The 16,895-nt window shown below is 34.8% G+C and overlaps 2 protein-coding genes across 2 annotated transcripts in view; both read right to left on the bottom strand.

The window, feature by feature from the left end:
* The window catches only part of LOC135362165 (TBC1 domain family member 22A-like), a gene marked incomplete at its 3' end in the record, with an annotated part of 289,826 nt that overhangs the window by 196,214 nt on the left and 76,717 nt on the right, over positions 1-16,895 (bottom strand).
* LOC135362211 (alpha-mannosidase 2-like) overlaps positions 1-16,895 on the bottom strand; it is a 165,314-nt gene that overhangs the window by 79,314 nt on the left and 69,105 nt on the right. Inside the window, exons 10-13 of the mRNA XM_064575622.1 lie at positions 12,495-12,697; positions 9,263-9,445; positions 4,642-4,756; positions 3,367-3,434 (exon numbers count right to left, since the gene is read on the bottom strand). Of these exons, the coding sequence (XP_064431692.1) occupies positions 3,367-3,434; positions 4,642-4,756; positions 9,263-9,445; positions 12,495-12,697 (569 nt within the window). The remainder of the gene's footprint in view (positions 1-3,366; positions 3,435-4,641; positions 4,757-9,262; positions 9,446-12,494; positions 12,698-16,895) is intronic.

Genomic DNA, 16,895 nt, shown 5'->3' with positions numbered 1-16,895 from the left:
GGACTGAGTGCCTTTTCTGGAACTGAGTACTTTTAATATCTGTTTGATACTCTAAAGTCACCCAAGCCCCCAAAACAAGGACTTCTTTTGTGTCTCCACATGGTTGGTGGTTTCATTTGAAGTTAATCCCTTCTTTTTTCTGGCCAAAAATCCCTTACCAATAAACGCCTTGTTAAACATTAAAAGCACTTAATGGTAAATTTGTAATGGGTTTGAATAAATTGCTCTCAAACTAAAAGTTTTCTACTTGAAAAATTAAATTTTCAGATTTACAGAAGTTTCAGATTTTAGTTGTATACTCCGTGGCATTTCAAATTATCCACATTTAAAAAAAAAAAGTTCCTTCACACGTTGCCAAAACACATGATTTGGCGTCCTGGGCTGCGGTGATATTTGCTTCCATCCTGCCTCAAGTACTAAACACTGAAAGAAGACTGAAATCCCTGCCTGTCCGAGGAGTTTACCTTCCATCCTCTATGTCCTCCACGTCCCTAATCCTGTAAATCTTTGTACTACAGTTTTTTTTTTACAATTGGGCCTTGGAGGAAAAGAAACACCTCGGTACATTAAAGGATTATTTAAGGCTAGAAAATTTATGACTTGTTCAGGGTGCCCTAACTTTTAACTCTCAATTATACCTTCTTTCCACATAAAGACTATGAATGCATATACTATAGAGCTTACCCAACCTTGTGAACTCAATCAGGCTCACAGATATGTACCACATCCCCATGAGCAGATTAGCCACTCCTTTTTAAAGACTCCCAAACTAACTTATGTTAGGTTATAGCTATAACTAATGTTGCCAAACAGCATGATCAAAGTCATTTACATGTATTATTGAAATTGTGTGAGTTAGGGGCGCCTGGCTGGCTCAGTCATTAAGTGTCCGCCTTTGGCTTGGGTCGTGATCCCAGGGTCCTGGGATCGAGCCCCACATCGGGCTCCCTGCTCAGCGAGAGGCCTGCTTCTCCCTCTCCCACTCTCTCTGCTTGTGTTCCCTGTCTTGCTGTGTCTCTCTCTGTCAAATAAATAAAAACTTAAAAAAAAAATAGCTATGAAATTGTGTGAGTTAGATCAGTATTTCTCAGACTTTTCACATAACTCCTTAAAGACTCTTTAGACATTTTTTGTTAATCATCCCCCCATACAATTTTAATACACTTAAAAGTATATCTGTTATTGTACTATTGAGTACTATTTTTATGCTTTATATATTTAAAAAAATACTTTTTTTCAAACTCCCCAAGAACCAATTTTTACCCTCCTAAGGAGGATGTCTCTCTCACTGAGAATGCATGTTTTATTTAGATTAATAAATTGTTGCTCAAACAAGAATTATTCTTATCGCCAAAATAATGCTAAGCCTTAGATCATTATATAGGGACTCATGAAGAACATGAGAAAGACTCATGACCATACTCCTGAAACTTTCAACTTCAAGACTGAGAAGTGCAATGATATCACTTTCAGTATCTGCTAAATAAAACTATGAAATTCTTCCATTTTAAAGGCCACTGTCATTCCTCCATTCTTCTCTGATTTTGTTGAGAGATCAGCTCAGATTATTTGTGGCTAACAAGTAAAATATAGATTTTAAAACCAGAAGTATAAGTAGTTCTATTCATGAGGTCCTCAAGTACAAAACAGATAATAAAGATACAAATAAGAACTTGACAATCCTAAGTACTCCCAATTCACCTAACTACAGAAACAGTAGTAGCACTGACATTTGGTAGAAAAGAACTGTGAAGGAGTAATATTAAGATGAAGAACACTATTTAAATACAAACTGTTTAAAAGGAAATATCAGAAAGCAATCATTTTACTAATAGTCCCAAAAATGCTATTTATGTTGATGTATAATTAAAACTCCTCAATATTAAAGCTCAAAATATATTTCTTCTTAGTTAATACACCTGGATCTCCTTTCTTCCTCCAGCATAAGTAGAGCTAAAATACCACTTACTCCTGGCTAAAGCAAGGACAATAGAGGAAGAAGAAAAGCCATAGGGTTTGCAACCCATTAGGGCTCCATCCCACCCACCCTACCATTCACCCAGAGGAAGACTAATGGGGTGGGGAAGGGGCATAAATTATTTATAGCAAGCATAAGGCATTCTTACAGTCAGCAGAAACAAAGATCTTCCCCTACCAAAATAGAAAAAGGGGGATTATGCCTAATACCAGAGTTTATTAGGGGCAAAATAGTTAAGGAACAGCCACACAACCTCAACTACATCAAAATATTACATATTTTAAGACAAAGAAAACATTTTGTAATGGGAGTATCATTACTCTCTTATGACTTGGCAACCTGAAAGCTGTTAAGCCTGCAACAGGACTTCAAAGTTGAGACTTAAACTGTCTTTTCCAGTGAATCCCTTCTTTTTCTGGCCAAAAGAAAGAAATGTAGGATTTCTTTACCATTACTTTAGTGATACTTTAGTGTTACTAAAAAATACCTGTCTTCTTGTTCTAAGGTATGAGCTGTATACATTTTTAAGTCTCTACTTCCTGAAGAGATTTAGCAAACTAAGGCTTTATTTTCTGAGTAACCAAAATGTCAATTTTATTAGCAATTGTAAATTTTCTGTAATACTTTGATTCCATTTATTTTAAAATAATTCTAATAAAGAATACCTAAAATCATGAATTATCCTTTACAATTATTTTTTTATCCTACAATTTGTACATACTAAATTTCTCAATTTAGATAGCAAAAAGTTATATTATATAAGAATACAGTGTGTATCTGGGGATAGTGGGTACTGACCTAGTGATATTTGGTCATTTAAAACAGACGACTTGGTTAAATGATTACCAATAAAAACACAAAACATTTCTTTATAAATCAGAGGCAGCCACCAATTAATCGCCCCATTTTCAGGTCAACTGAACACCCTTCCCATTTGCCTTAACATAAATCCACAATGCCAAAATGAGACAGTCTGGCCAGCACAATGACAGTTATCTAGTAAGCAATTTATAGTAGGAACTTTTCATAATTAAGTTTCTTCCTTCATTTTAAAAATGGGATCAGGGATCAATGAAAAGATAAGTTAACAAAGGGTTAAGAAAAAACATAATCATAAATCATATTTATGATCCCATACCAAATATCTGTAAAAAAATAGTTGTAATTGTTCATTCAGCAATTAATGTATCAAACACTGTGTTAACTATTAACATTGAACATGACAGTCATGGGAGACAAATCCATTTCTTCAAAAAATTGTTTTAAATTAATAAATTTATTAAACAAAATACTGCCTCAAAGTATATCCTGGCTAGGGAAAAGAAACATGAAAAGCAAAAAAGTCAAGTCAGAACAGTAGCAAAGTGTATGAGAAATTATGTATTTACCTTGGCTCTGCACTCAGTGTTATTACAGTTTTTTGTGGTAGAGAACCTTGTGAGTTTTGTTTCAAATCCTGTAAAAATAAACAAAAAATTTTTATTTTACTTTTAAAACTTAAGTTTCAAAACTAGCTATGTAATAGTACTTACAAAAATCCTAAAAAGGACACAATGGTGTCCTCCTTCTAGCTACATAAAGGTCCATCAAAGTTCAAAATAAGTAATTCTTTTGTGTGTGCATTTTTATGGGTGTGTCTTTAGACTTCAGTACGGCATGTGTTACACGGACTACTAGAGTCCAATTAGGAACCAAGTAAATCAAAGTTCTAAAGATCATTTGCAAAAAGTTTCACTATTTTACCTTTGTATCACAGGTTTCATATCCTTAAGCAATGTATGTCCATTTATTGGATTTTTTACTTCAACATGAAAATATGTAACCATAATTTGATTGCAAACATCAGTATATGAAAATACTGAACTTACTATCTCTGATTCCAGATGTGTAAGTTCCAATTACATGTAAAATTTCAAAGCCTATGGCTCACAATAGACTCTAATGATAAAATATTACAGTTTTAAAACATCTGAGTTGCCAAATCGAAGTCTAAAGAGGTTTGCAATCCCCCATTTTTTCCCACTGTTCTTCCTTGCTGCTGAAGAGTATATTCTTCCTCTCAGAGTATGTTCTGTTTTATTGGCTCCCCTGATCCTAACCACGATACAAGCCAAGGCAGGAATCATCCCATCTAACAGATAAATGAATGAGGGCTCACAGATGTTAAGCAACTTTTTCAGGCCCATGCAATCAGGTACAGAGGTGGGGCTAATAGCTAGTCTTTAATTCCTCAACTGCTCCTCTGCTGTTACACACATCTGAGCACTGCTCACAGCGCTCCATGGGCTCATCCTGAAACCAGAAGACAATTCAGGGGCTTCTAATTAAAGCCAAGCAAAATAACTAATTACAGCGTCTAGTTACCTTACAGTACCATATTAATAGTGTTCTCAAAGCTGTATGTTCCACATAATGAAGTTCATTAGTTTTCATGCTTAGATTTAGTCAGAACAAAATATACACCATAAATCAAATACAGACACACTTACAGGAAAGAAGAACACATAGGTATTTCATATAAAATGATACAAATTCTTTCAAATCATGTATAAGGAAATCACTATTTTTCAAGGTTTCTTTTCACTCAGCTTCTCACCCCCTTTTCTGAACCAAGAACAAAAGAATCACACATTTTTATGATAATATAAAAGGTAGCAACTAACCATGTCTAGGAGGTTATCAAAAGAGTAAGAGTTGTACGAGTTTTTGTCCTTCAAAATAAGAAGTAGTGCAGAATATCCAATTATCTTCTTCAAATTCGTTAATGAATGAAAGAGTCTGTGAACCAAAAATTTTTACTGGTCTGAGAAGCAATTCAAACATCAGTATACAATATTTTCAGTTTCTTTAATAATGGCCAAACCACCATCATCCTGTATTCACAAAGTGAAACCTATAATGAAGCTATAATGAACGGACTCTTCTTTGCCCAGAACTAAGTACTTAGGAAAAAAAAGTTAGTCAAAAGATTTCACTAATAAGGATTCATTTAAAATAGAAAACTTTCGGGACGCCTGGGTGGCTCAGTCGGTTAAGCGTCTGCCTTCCGCTCAGGTCATGATCCCAGGGTCCTGGGATCGAGTCCCGCATCGGGCTCCCTGCTCCGTGGGGAGCCTGCTTCTCCCTCTGCCTCTGTCTCTCTCTCTGTCTCTCATGAATAAATAAATAAAATCTTAAAAAAAAAAAAAAATAAAATAAAATAAAATAGAAAACTTTCTGTATACACCTGAAACGTGTAAGCTTAATCAAACTACCGATACTTTCTACAAGTATCATGCCAAATACTAAGAATATTCAACATGATCACTCCAATAGCTTTAAGGCTTTGTTACCAAAAAAGTGATTTGGTCCTTTACTTTAGAAAATTCTTTAACAAATGTTGAAACAGCAAAAGAAAGCATGAGATTAACTGTCACTCACAAGAATATTCGTTCAGTATACATACTTCAAAAAACTCAAATTCCTGAAAACTTCAAATAAATATTTTGTTGACTTTAGTTCCATGTTCTTGTTCAAAAAAAGAGAAAGTTTTCACAGGTCTGGATAATGAAATTGTCTTTCTCCTTGTTACTTTTCTTGGTCATTAAAATTGTTAATTGTATTCCAATTGTACTTTTATGTCTGAGGAACCAAAGAGATGCGTATGAATCAACCTACTCAAGATCAATTCTGGAATATAATCTTGGTACAGTATCAACTATTGCTGAAGCACTACACGTGGGAAAAGAATTTGAAGGTTTTTTTTTTCAAGTTCCATCTTGTTTCTTTAAAGCTTTATAGAACAGGTAACCCTAAGTAAAGCCACTGCAGAAATCTGTCAAAAAACTTGGCTAAACATGCTTTCAATCAGCCATTGAATCTATTATGTTTATAGAGTGATTATATTATTTTCCCCAATACAGGACGCAATTTTGGACCTACATGTTAAGAACATTTTTGTTGGCATGCAACGACAAAAAAATGTTTAAGAGAATTAAAAATAACTTCTTTTTGCAGAGCACTGAGATTACTTTCAAAGATGTAAGTGATCACAATCAGTAAGTTAATTAACTATGCAAATGTGTTATACATACATAGTGTTAAAGTCTTCTGCATGTGAGTTCAGGCCATCATCCAGCTAAGTTTCTTAGTCTATTCAAATGTTTTCCTAGGTGATAACAAGTGTTTTCACCAGACTAAAAGACAATATGAGTGACTACAATTCAGTTATAGGAACAAGCCCCTCGATTTAAGTTTATTTTTATCTACATGGCTATCTTTATTAGGCTGTCAGAACCTGAAGAATAAAAGTCATGTTCTACTCCCCCTGCTTGTGTTCCCTCTCTCACTGTCTCTCTCTCTGTGAAATAAATCTTTAAAAAAAAAGAAGGGGCGCCTGGGTGGCTCAGTCGTTAAGCGTCTGCCTTCGGCTCAGGTCATGATCCCAGGGTCCTGGGATCGAGCCCCGCATCAGGCTCCCTGCTCAGCGGGAAGCCTGCTTCTCCCTCTCCCACTCCCCCTGCTTGTGTTCCCTCTCTCACCGTCTCTTTCTCTGTGAAATAAATAAATAAAATCTTTAAAAAAAAAAAAGTCATGTTCTCCATCAGCTAAAACCTTATATGTATTACAGTGCACTGGAGCTTAAACTGAGGGAATGCCACACATCAATGTTTGTATCCTAAAGGCACATGCACAGTCTTCTAACGAGGTAAGCACTAAGAACTGGTAGTGTATTCCCCAAATGCTTTCTCAGGATGCATAAAGCCATTCTGTTTAAAGCAAAACAAGACTAAACACAGTAAATAAGTTTGGGAAACATTGGGTAAAGCAAAATTTTAATGTTTCAACAATTCATCATTGTGGGATTTCCCAGAGCCTCTAATTTTCTAACATGCCCGTATTTTATTATCACTGAACCGGACCATCACTTAGAAATCACAGTTTTCTACTCTGGTATCATTACTACTGTTTCAGGCAGATACTATCATGTTTGTCAGTGAAGTTTGATCTATACATATGGGCCCTCATACTTACCCTTTGTTCATTTTTTTCTCCTACCTACCTTAACTACAACATAGAAATAGGCAGAATTCTAAATATTTCTGTAACTGATCTCATTACCATTTCTTCTCTTGCACATAGCCCCACTATCCACTTTTAGGCTGAACATCCATCACAAACACTGTCCCCCTCTAATTCATTTTTTCATGCCATGATTAGAATTAACCTTCAAATAGCCATGATGTATTCTTGTTCTCCAGGTGATAATTATATAAACATTCAATCTACTGTTGAGAGCAGTACTCTAAGTAAGAATCACCTTTAGATGGCAGAAGAGAAAGCTAGAAGGGTCTGGACCCCTGTCGGCACTGTAGAGCTGCTATACCTGAACTGGGGACCTGCAGACTTCTTCCACGTGGCATAAAAATAAGTAGGATAGGGTTTATTCAGTTTTAAGTTGTTATTACTAGCAGCCAAATGCAATCCTTAACTCATACACTTGTTCACAGGGACACTTCTGCCAACATTTGAATAAACAGTCAACAGTCTAAGAACAAGAGAGCACCCAATGCTAGCTGCCTCTTTGTTTATAACTCTCTAACTTGTGTTTTGAAATTTCCTGCTTAAAATGTCTATGCTAATGACTTGATAATTGTGTATGACTTCTCGATGAAGTGTGAAGTGCTCGCAAAGCAAATTTACAAATGTCAAGTATAATTTGAGAATTATTGTCTTTTTTCTCTAAGATGCAATTTTGTATGGTGATGTTTTTATAAGCTAAAAGCATAACCAAACATATGGAGGAACTAATGACAGCCCTTCTGGAAAGGTTATGAGATAGAAAATGTTCAGTTGCAAAAACTCAATGACCTGTCCCCAAGTCTCTTTCAATATGGCAGCCAGAGAGAGAGCAGGTAGACAGTATAGGAGAATGACTTCTTCATTTCCTCTTAGGAACTCTTTTCTGAATATAAGCCTCACTTTTAAATTCAATAAACCAAGAAGACAGGAGCAGGTGAAAAGGAAAAAAATGGAGGATCTGACCTTATTTTAAAAAATGCCTTCTGTGGGAGAAAAACCAATTATCATTATCAGCCAATGAATGTTTTCCATTTTAAGCCCAGCTCAACCTCAACAGATGCCAAATACATTTGCCACAAGAAAACTGAGAAGATATTCAAGATGCTACCATGAATATATTTTCAAGGATTCAAGTCAACTAATGAAACCTCAAGAATTTGTTTTTCAAATATCTAGAAAGGCAGTCAAAATACTATAACTAAAATTTTAATTAACACTTATAATGATTAGTGATATCAGTTGTGGATCAATCTGTAATGTTGACTTTATATGTTGTATACACTTTTAACATATGGGAGAGAGCATTTATTAAAAAAAGAGGTTCACTTCTTAAATCTGTATTATAAGAAAATCAGAGCACACTTTAACAATGTTAAAATATTATTGAAGTACACCATTTTTGATTGGAAAAAAATCTGGAAGAAATAATAATAAGCCATAATGAAATAATAGTCAAAACTCCTTCCCCAACATAGGAATCTCCTCTACAATGATCCTAATGAATGGTTACCCAAACTAGGGCATGATGATGGAAATCTCACTATCACAAAAGGTAAGCCTTTTGATTATTGGGAAGCACTATTTACAAAGTCTCCTGCTGTTCTGAGCTAAAGCCTGTACTCACTGTTTCCAATCCTGCAATGTGAAAATAACTGAGCTTCCCCTCCCTCACTCATCTCACAGACCTTCTAAGAGTTGAAGATGGTTTTGATATCAATACCCAAGCCAACCCTTCTCATCCCAATTCCTTATATCATCTATATATGTCAAAGTTTCTAGGTTCTTCTACTTCCTGGCTAAACTCTAGGCTGAGAACAACTGGATATGAAATAGGATGAAATTAAACTGCTATACAATCAAGTATGGCTCTTTATCTCCTTGGATTATAGCTATGATTTATTTGATACCAAATCCCTGGTCAACAAGGTAACCCCAATTACCACATTATACTTGGGAGAAAACAGAATCAGCTTTATAATAATGTTTTACTACTCCATTTGCAGAAATGCACTGCAATAAAAAGTTAGGACAGCTAGTACATTCTCAATACAATTCTTGAAAAATGCTTTGAATATTGATGTTGTTTTTCTATAGCAATACTTATAAGGGATGTCATTATTGATATGGTCTGATGTACATTAACAATTTCATCAAAGATATAAGGCTGTGACCCAAAATTTTAAAAAAAAATGTTTTATAATCACTTCTTAATAATTATATTACCTGGTACCATAATCCACAACCACCCAATCTTTTGCAGTTCCTGTGATAGCATCATGATGTTGAAACAGTCCCAAATTTCTTCTGGCTTCTGTCAGTGCCATGTAATGGGATGATGAAAGAAATTTACTTATCTTGTATTTCTGAGCTTGTTTCAGGGCGAAATAGTAAAGAATTTCAGCAGCCCTAATTGTATAAAACAGTCATTAATTCTTATTTCAAAACAAACATTTACTATTTAAAATATGTGGTACTGATACAATTTTTAAATGCATTTTTTAAAAAATCCACATTTCAGCACAATTGATAAAAAAGATATTGATAATAAACATTCCTATAAAACCATCTAGGTAGCCATCTAATATATCTAGATTATCAATCATCAGAGAACATCATGTCTAAATTGATATAAAGGACGCTTGTTCTAGATGGTCCTGGAAAGAAGCCAGTACCCACTGGCAGCGAGATAGGTGTACTTATGTATAACATAGTGGAAAAAAAAAAAAAAGCTCGAAACAGCAGTAAAAAGTGGATAATGGTTGCTGCCCTTTCTTCTCTCCAAGATCAGCCCAGACACATACCAGGAACTTCATCACCAGAAAGCCATTCACTCTCACATACATACATTAAAGGAGAGATGGTGCAGAAATGGTCACATGAGTGGGAGACTAACAGTGAAGGAGAGGCAGAAAGCGATGGCCTGACAGCTCAGTGACAACAGCTAGTCTCTGTGCTGAATGAGAACATTCAACAACTAGAGGGAAAGTAACAATATAAACTGAAAGGTGATAAAACATATGCTGTCGCTTCTCGTTTATTTTAAAGAAAAAACACTTGGGCTTACGAGTAGTTTTTGAGCAAGAATATGGGGACTTATCATTTTCATGCTTTATTTTTTTCATCAGAGGATATGGTTCAAGACAGGTTTCAAAAAAGTTCTTTAAAAAAGAGATATGGCTTGGGGTGCCTGGGTGGCTCAGTCGTTAAGCGTCTGCCCTCAGCTGAGGTCATGGTCCCAGGATCCTGGGATCGAGCCCCACATGGGGCTCCCTGCTCCGCGGGGAGTCTGCTTCTCCCTCTCCCACTCCCCCTGCTGTGTTCCCTCTCTCTCTGTGTCTCTCTCTGTCAAATAAATAAATAAAATCTTTAAAAATAAATAAATAAAATCTTAAAAAAAAAAGAGAGAGATGGCTTGATGAAGTAAAAAGTTTAAGAAGGTTCTTTATGCCAAACATATTAAGAAGGATGGAGAGAAAACCAAGGCAGCTTGAAAATGTATCACAATATAAGGAACAGGATAAATTTAAAGTACTCAAAAAAAAAAAAAAGAATTGTTTTAAATTTTGAAATAATTAGAAGATATTAAATAATCTCTGCCTTTAAATTCTAATCTTTCTAAAATTCATGGCAGGAGAAACACTAAGTTTGAATTAAAGAAATTGTGTATATATGTTCATCTATACCCATAGCACATATTCCTGGCTTTGCAAAGAGTACCTATACATATAGATATCCCAAAATGTAAAAAGGGGGTTTAAAAAATATTTTCTTCTTTATACTCTTCTATCCTATCCAAATGTTTTACAAATGAGCATCAAGATGAAATATCTATAATCGGACAATAAACTTATTTTCAAGTAAGTTGATTACATTTTGAAATTTGTCATTATTATATGGTTTTTTGTCATTTTATTTTAAAGCAGAATTTTCAAAATATATTATTACTCACACTAAGTACTTCACCTTAAATATGTTCAATAAATTAAAATTGAATCAATATTTGTAACTCTTTGTCACTAAAAAATAGTTGACACTTTTAAAAAAGTGCAGTAGTCCAAAAGAATCTCTACATTACTTAGTACTTTCTCTGTTTTTATCATAGGTAGTTTAGAGTAACATAATAGAGAATTAATATTCTATTGGGCAAGAATGCATCAATCTCTCTAATATAGAAATACTATTTTATTACAAATACAGGAATATGTATCCATCTGGCACATTTGTGAATATCCCAAAAAAAGGGCAAAGATCAGGCTTTTGAAATAATGCTGACAGCATGAAACAGTAAAAATAAAAAAAAAAAAAAACACTACTATACCAAAGTACAACTCTGGGAGAAATTCATGATCTTTATAAAAGGGCTTTCCAAAATGTACTATCTCTACCAGTACGGAGAAGAAGGTAGATATAACATGACTTTTTATTTTTAATACTGAGATTCATCATGAAAATTAATCATCATGAATTCATGATCTGAACTAAGCTGAAAGTGAACTCATCCTGAAAATGAATTAAGCTCCCACGCTACACACACATAGAGAGAGCCCCAGGAGCCCCCAGGGCGGTTCATCCTTACCAAAAAGCAACAGGACCCACAAAGATAGCTACTAGCCACGTGTGATTATTTATTTACATTTAAATCAACTCAAATTAAAGGAAATTAAGAGTTCACTTCCTCAGCCACACTGGTCACATTTCAAGTGCTCAACAGTTACATGTGGCAAGTGGCCATACTAAACAGTGCAGAAAACAGAAACAGAAGATTTCTACCACTGCAGAAAGTTCTGTTGGACAGTGACTGAAAGTTCTACTGGACAACGCTGGTTAGAGCGTTTTTGTTTTCTCCTGACTTTTCTGCTTTCTCCCTGTCACTATGCTTTTTCAGCCAATCACTCTGCCGCCATCAGTTCTCATCTCTTTCAAGTTTTGCTCTTCTAAGCAGAGAATCACACCTATAGAAATACGTTTCAATAAATAAGAACTGAGGTGGAGCCTCTGAAGTTCTCCCACATATAAAATACATTAGTTTTAGATTGTGTACTTTGAGGCCCACATTTTAGCCACAGAGAGGCCCTGTTTGTTCCTTGTGACCCTTGCTTGTTTCCAGCAATTTAGTCTGTCTGGCTACTGACCTGCAGACACACATAACAATGCCACTGGATATTATCACGGTGTGCAAACAATACCAGTAATTAATTAGAAACATATAAAACATAAGATACAGGAGAAAGTCTAATCAGATAAACTGCTTTTTTCAGAACAAAAGCCCATATAATAATCTGATTATGCACTGGAGACATAGCTCTGATTGCATTAAAATTTCACAATTACATTAAACACATCCCAATACTGCATACATGTTGTATATTATGCAAAACTCTATGCTATGCTATGTGCTATGATCACATAAAAAAGGTGAATAATTAATGTAGCTTTCTAAACGTAAATTTTGTACCTTAGATGGGATTCCAATATCCTATCCATTCGTTTGTAGAAGGGTCTGGATGTAAAGTAGCCGCTCCAGTAATGATTGTCTCGGTCAGCATAAGTGAAAAAATCTCCACTTAGAACAGGGAACATGGATTGGCTATTCTTTCTAATGGTTACACCTTCTTTATCCAGTGCATCAAAATAATCTGATAAAGTCCCAAACTGTATCTAATAAAAAAAAAAGTGACACTTATTCATCTCTACCTTAAAATTACTTCTAGCACTAAAAGGAAAAGTTAACAGTAAATATTTAAGATGCGCTTTCCAGTTAAGATGAAATTCTAGCTCAGATTTTACAAAACTCAAAAGCAGGGGGAAAAATATACAGTAGCTCTTTCACTTGCATCAGGTCCCAAATTAAACTAAAATAAAACTTACACCCCTAAGGGGTTAGAAGAACTACTGAGATATACAAATCTGTGGATCTGAAAACACCTTACCAATCTCCAGAATTTCAAAGTGTGCAAGGGTCAGGGAATAGAATAATTCAGAGATGAATAAAAGATGGGAGGAAGCAGCAAAAATAAAACATTTACATACAGTTTGGTTAACCATTAAGTATTTTCATATGTCATATGCACATACACTCCCCTGGCCTCCCCATCCCCCTTGCTTGAGCTCTCATAAGGGAGACTTTAAGAACAGCAGGTCATTAAAAAAATGGACTTGCTCTACCAGCAGGTAACATTGAATAGAAGTAAAACACAAAGAGTGACAAGAACTGCAAGGTTGACTGCTCAAATGAAAAGGTCTTTTGACTAGTGATTTAAATTACCAGAACATAAATCCATTTTTATGAGCCCAAGCTATTCCATAAATCAAAGGAAAAAAGAAGTATTATACCACACCATGTAAACAGATATTAAAAGGCAGTGTTTTTAGAGATAAACAGAGAATTTAACAGGGAATGTATTTCTTTGAATATTACGATGCTATTTTTGTTGTTTCCTACCACACACAGATACACACACACACACACACACACACAGATACTAAAAGCTACTTTGATTCAATGTGGCAGAAAAATAATTAAGAGCAGTTAAAAACAGGGGTGCCTGGGTGGCTCAGTCATTAAGCATCTGCCTTTGGCTCAGGTCATGGTCCCAGGGTCCTGGGATCAAGCCCCACATCGGGCTCCCTGCTCTGCAGGAAGCCTGCTTCTCCCTCTCCCACCCCCCCTTCTTGTGTTCTCTCTCTAGCTGTGTCTCTGTCAAATAAATAAAATCTTAAGAAAAAAAAAAGAGTAGTTAAAAACAGTGAGTAGCACTCTAGAAGAGTGGTTAAGAACAGCACAGAACCTGGATCCAGATAGCATTGGTTTGAATTCCATCTCTACCATTTACCTAACAATGTGGTTTTGAGCATATTTATATATTGTCTCTGTGTCTGTGTTACAGCTAAGAGGGATCTAAGTAAAATGCTTAGAAACACAACTGGGAAATAATGGTCTAAGTTTTAGCTATCATTTTTCTATTGCAAAGGCAAAATTTCATCTGGAAACATGATGATATTAGTAAGACAAATAGAAGTTATCATGTACCTGTGACACAATAAATTTTATAACAGCAAAATAGATAATTATTTCTAAATCCTTATGTTTACATCACAGAAAAGCAATTTTCAACAATATTACCTAGTTTTATCTTGGCTTCACCAAATACAATGTATCTTGGGCAAGTTAATATATTTGTGCCTCAGTTTCCTCATCTCTAATGGGGATAATTATAGTACCTACCAGAAAATGTTCAGAGAATTAAATAAGTTAACTAAAGTGAAGCACTTTAAAAAGTTAATAGTAGGGGTGCCTGGATGGCCCAGTTGGTTAAGCACCTGACTCTTGGTTCCAGCTCAGGTCATGATCTCGGGGTCATAAGATCGAGCCCCACATTGGGCTCTGTGCTGGGCATGGAGCCTGCTTAAGATTCTCTCTCTCCCTTTCCCCATCCCCACGCCCCCGCACCCCCAAAGTGCATGCTCTCTCTCTAAAAGAAAACGTTAATAGCAAATAGTAAGTACTCAAAAATTAAGTGTTATTTATTACTCACTTAACACATTCTAAGAAGCAGAATATAAGTGTGTGTGTGTGTAACCATGAGGGTCACAAATGCAAAGAAATACAGCATTAACTTCAGGCCCAATAGTACAGACAAGCTCAGGGAAGTATACTGATAAAAGTAAAAAATATTCAACAATCTAAATTTCTGACTCACTTTCTCATCTATATAAAAAGGGATTTCTATGAGATAACAAAAATTCCCTTCAGTTTCAGATTTTAGGGAACTGTGGCATGCTACAGAGTTAATATTCACAACAAAGTATACCCTTTTAGAATATTGTAACTAATTTTTGGCATTAGCCAAGATGAAAGTATTTCCTTCTTGGCAATTGCCCCAGGCAAAGTTCATTTAAGTAGCCTGGTGAGCATTCTCACAAATTTAATTCAATCTCAAAGGACTGATATATAATCCTGTATCTATCCTAGAGTAGTTTCAAAAGAAATTATTTAAGAGTGAATTTTTCTATAGTCTCTTGGTAGCTCAAAGTACGTATTCCAAATAACCAGAAAAAAAGTAGATGTTTTTTACTTCAAAAGGCAACAAATTATATTTTTAACATAACCTTAATCTTAAACATAATCAAACTCCTCTATCAGAGCAACATATGAGAAAAATACATAAATTGTTAAATAAGTGATGACCAATGGGAAACTGACTGGCTTGGTTGGTACAATGTCAATTTTTTAGCCATCTAAATTCAATTGCTTACTTGGGTTTTTCCTTTCATTAAAAGAAAATAATAAACTGAAGCTTCTGGCTTGGACAAAATAACTTCAAACATCCTACAGAGAACAGATACTAGATAAACCACAGAGAGAAAAAAAGCTTTTGTTTGAAGGTATCTAAGGACAATCAAAGCAGCCAACACTTGAGTGACAAAAATTCCAGAAAGAAAGGAAATGCATGAAGGTTACTGGGTACAAGGTTAGAATGCAAAAGTCAACTGTATTTTTATACATGGAATATACCACATTCATGGATGGCCTAATATTTGTAAAGAAGTTAACGGTACTCACATTGATCTATAGGTTCAATGCAATGCCAATCAAAATTCCAACTTTTTTTGGTAGAAATTTAAAAATTGATCTTAAACCTACACAGAACTATAAAGAAAACCAATGCAATCTTGAGAAAGAAAACAAAATTAGAAGACTTATGCTATCAGAAATTAAGATCCATTCTAAAACTATAGTAATTAAGACAGTCCGAGACTAAATAGACAAAATTGAATAGAGTCTATACAAGAGCCACACAAATAGTTTCACTCAAAATTAATGAAAAAGATGATGCTGCAGTAAAGTGGGCACACTGGTCTTTTCAATAAATGGTGGTAGATACCCATATGGGCAAAAATGCACCTTGATCCCTGTCTTCATACAATTCACAAAAAAATCAATTCCAAACAGATTACAGACCTAAATATTGAAGGTAAAACAATAAAGCTTCTGGAGGACAGCTTCATAGGAAGCGTATTTTCATAATTATGGGGTATAAACAAAAATTTCTTAAGCAGAACATGACATGGAAAGGAAAATACTGTTATATTAGATTTAATTAAAACAAAGAATTTCTGTTTATCAAAAGACAGCATTAAGAAAGAAATTAAAAAACAGGCTCACATAGTGGGAGACAATATTTGCATAACTTTTATCTGAAGGAAGACTCAAACCAAAATATATAAAAGAGTTATAAATGGTACAAAATAAACAGACAACCCAATTTAAGGAAAGGTCATCAAAAGATTTAAATAGTCACTTCACAAAAGAGGATACCTAAATGGCAATAAACTTATGAAAAGAGGTTCAATTCATTAACTACCAGGGAAATATAAAATAAAACCGTCATATCGATCATAAAAAAATAAAAATGAAAAAAAAAATCCTAACAAAAAATCTGAGTAAGGAAGTACAGCAACTGAAATTGTCATACAATGCAACGACTAGTGCATCTATTTTGGGATACCATTTGGCAATATCTACTGAAGTTGAACATGTGCATACCCAGTGACCAAAAATTTCTATCCCATTTTATACCCACATAAATTCACATACATGTATATAAAAACATGCACAAAATATTCAAAATGGCTTTATTTGTAATACACAAAAACTGGAAACAACCCAAATGTCCATCAATAATACAATGGACAAATCGTGATGTATTTATCAAATGGATATTAAAGATAATACACAGTATTAAAATTGAATATACTGTGGGGCGCCTGGATGGCTCAGTTGGTTAAGAAATCCAACTCTTGATTTTGGTTCAGGTCATGATCTCAGGGTCATGAGAATGAGCTTCACATTGGG

This window comes from Mirounga angustirostris, unplaced genomic scaffold (genome assembly GCF_029215605.1).
Source record: "Mirounga angustirostris isolate CCGP_5_RB_7025 unplaced genomic scaffold, mMirAng1.0.hap1 SCAF_12, whole genome shotgun sequence".
Lineage (NCBI taxonomy): Eukaryota > Metazoa > Chordata > Mammalia > Carnivora > Phocidae > Mirounga > Mirounga angustirostris.
This window is presented reverse-complemented; position numbering and strand designations above follow the sequence as displayed.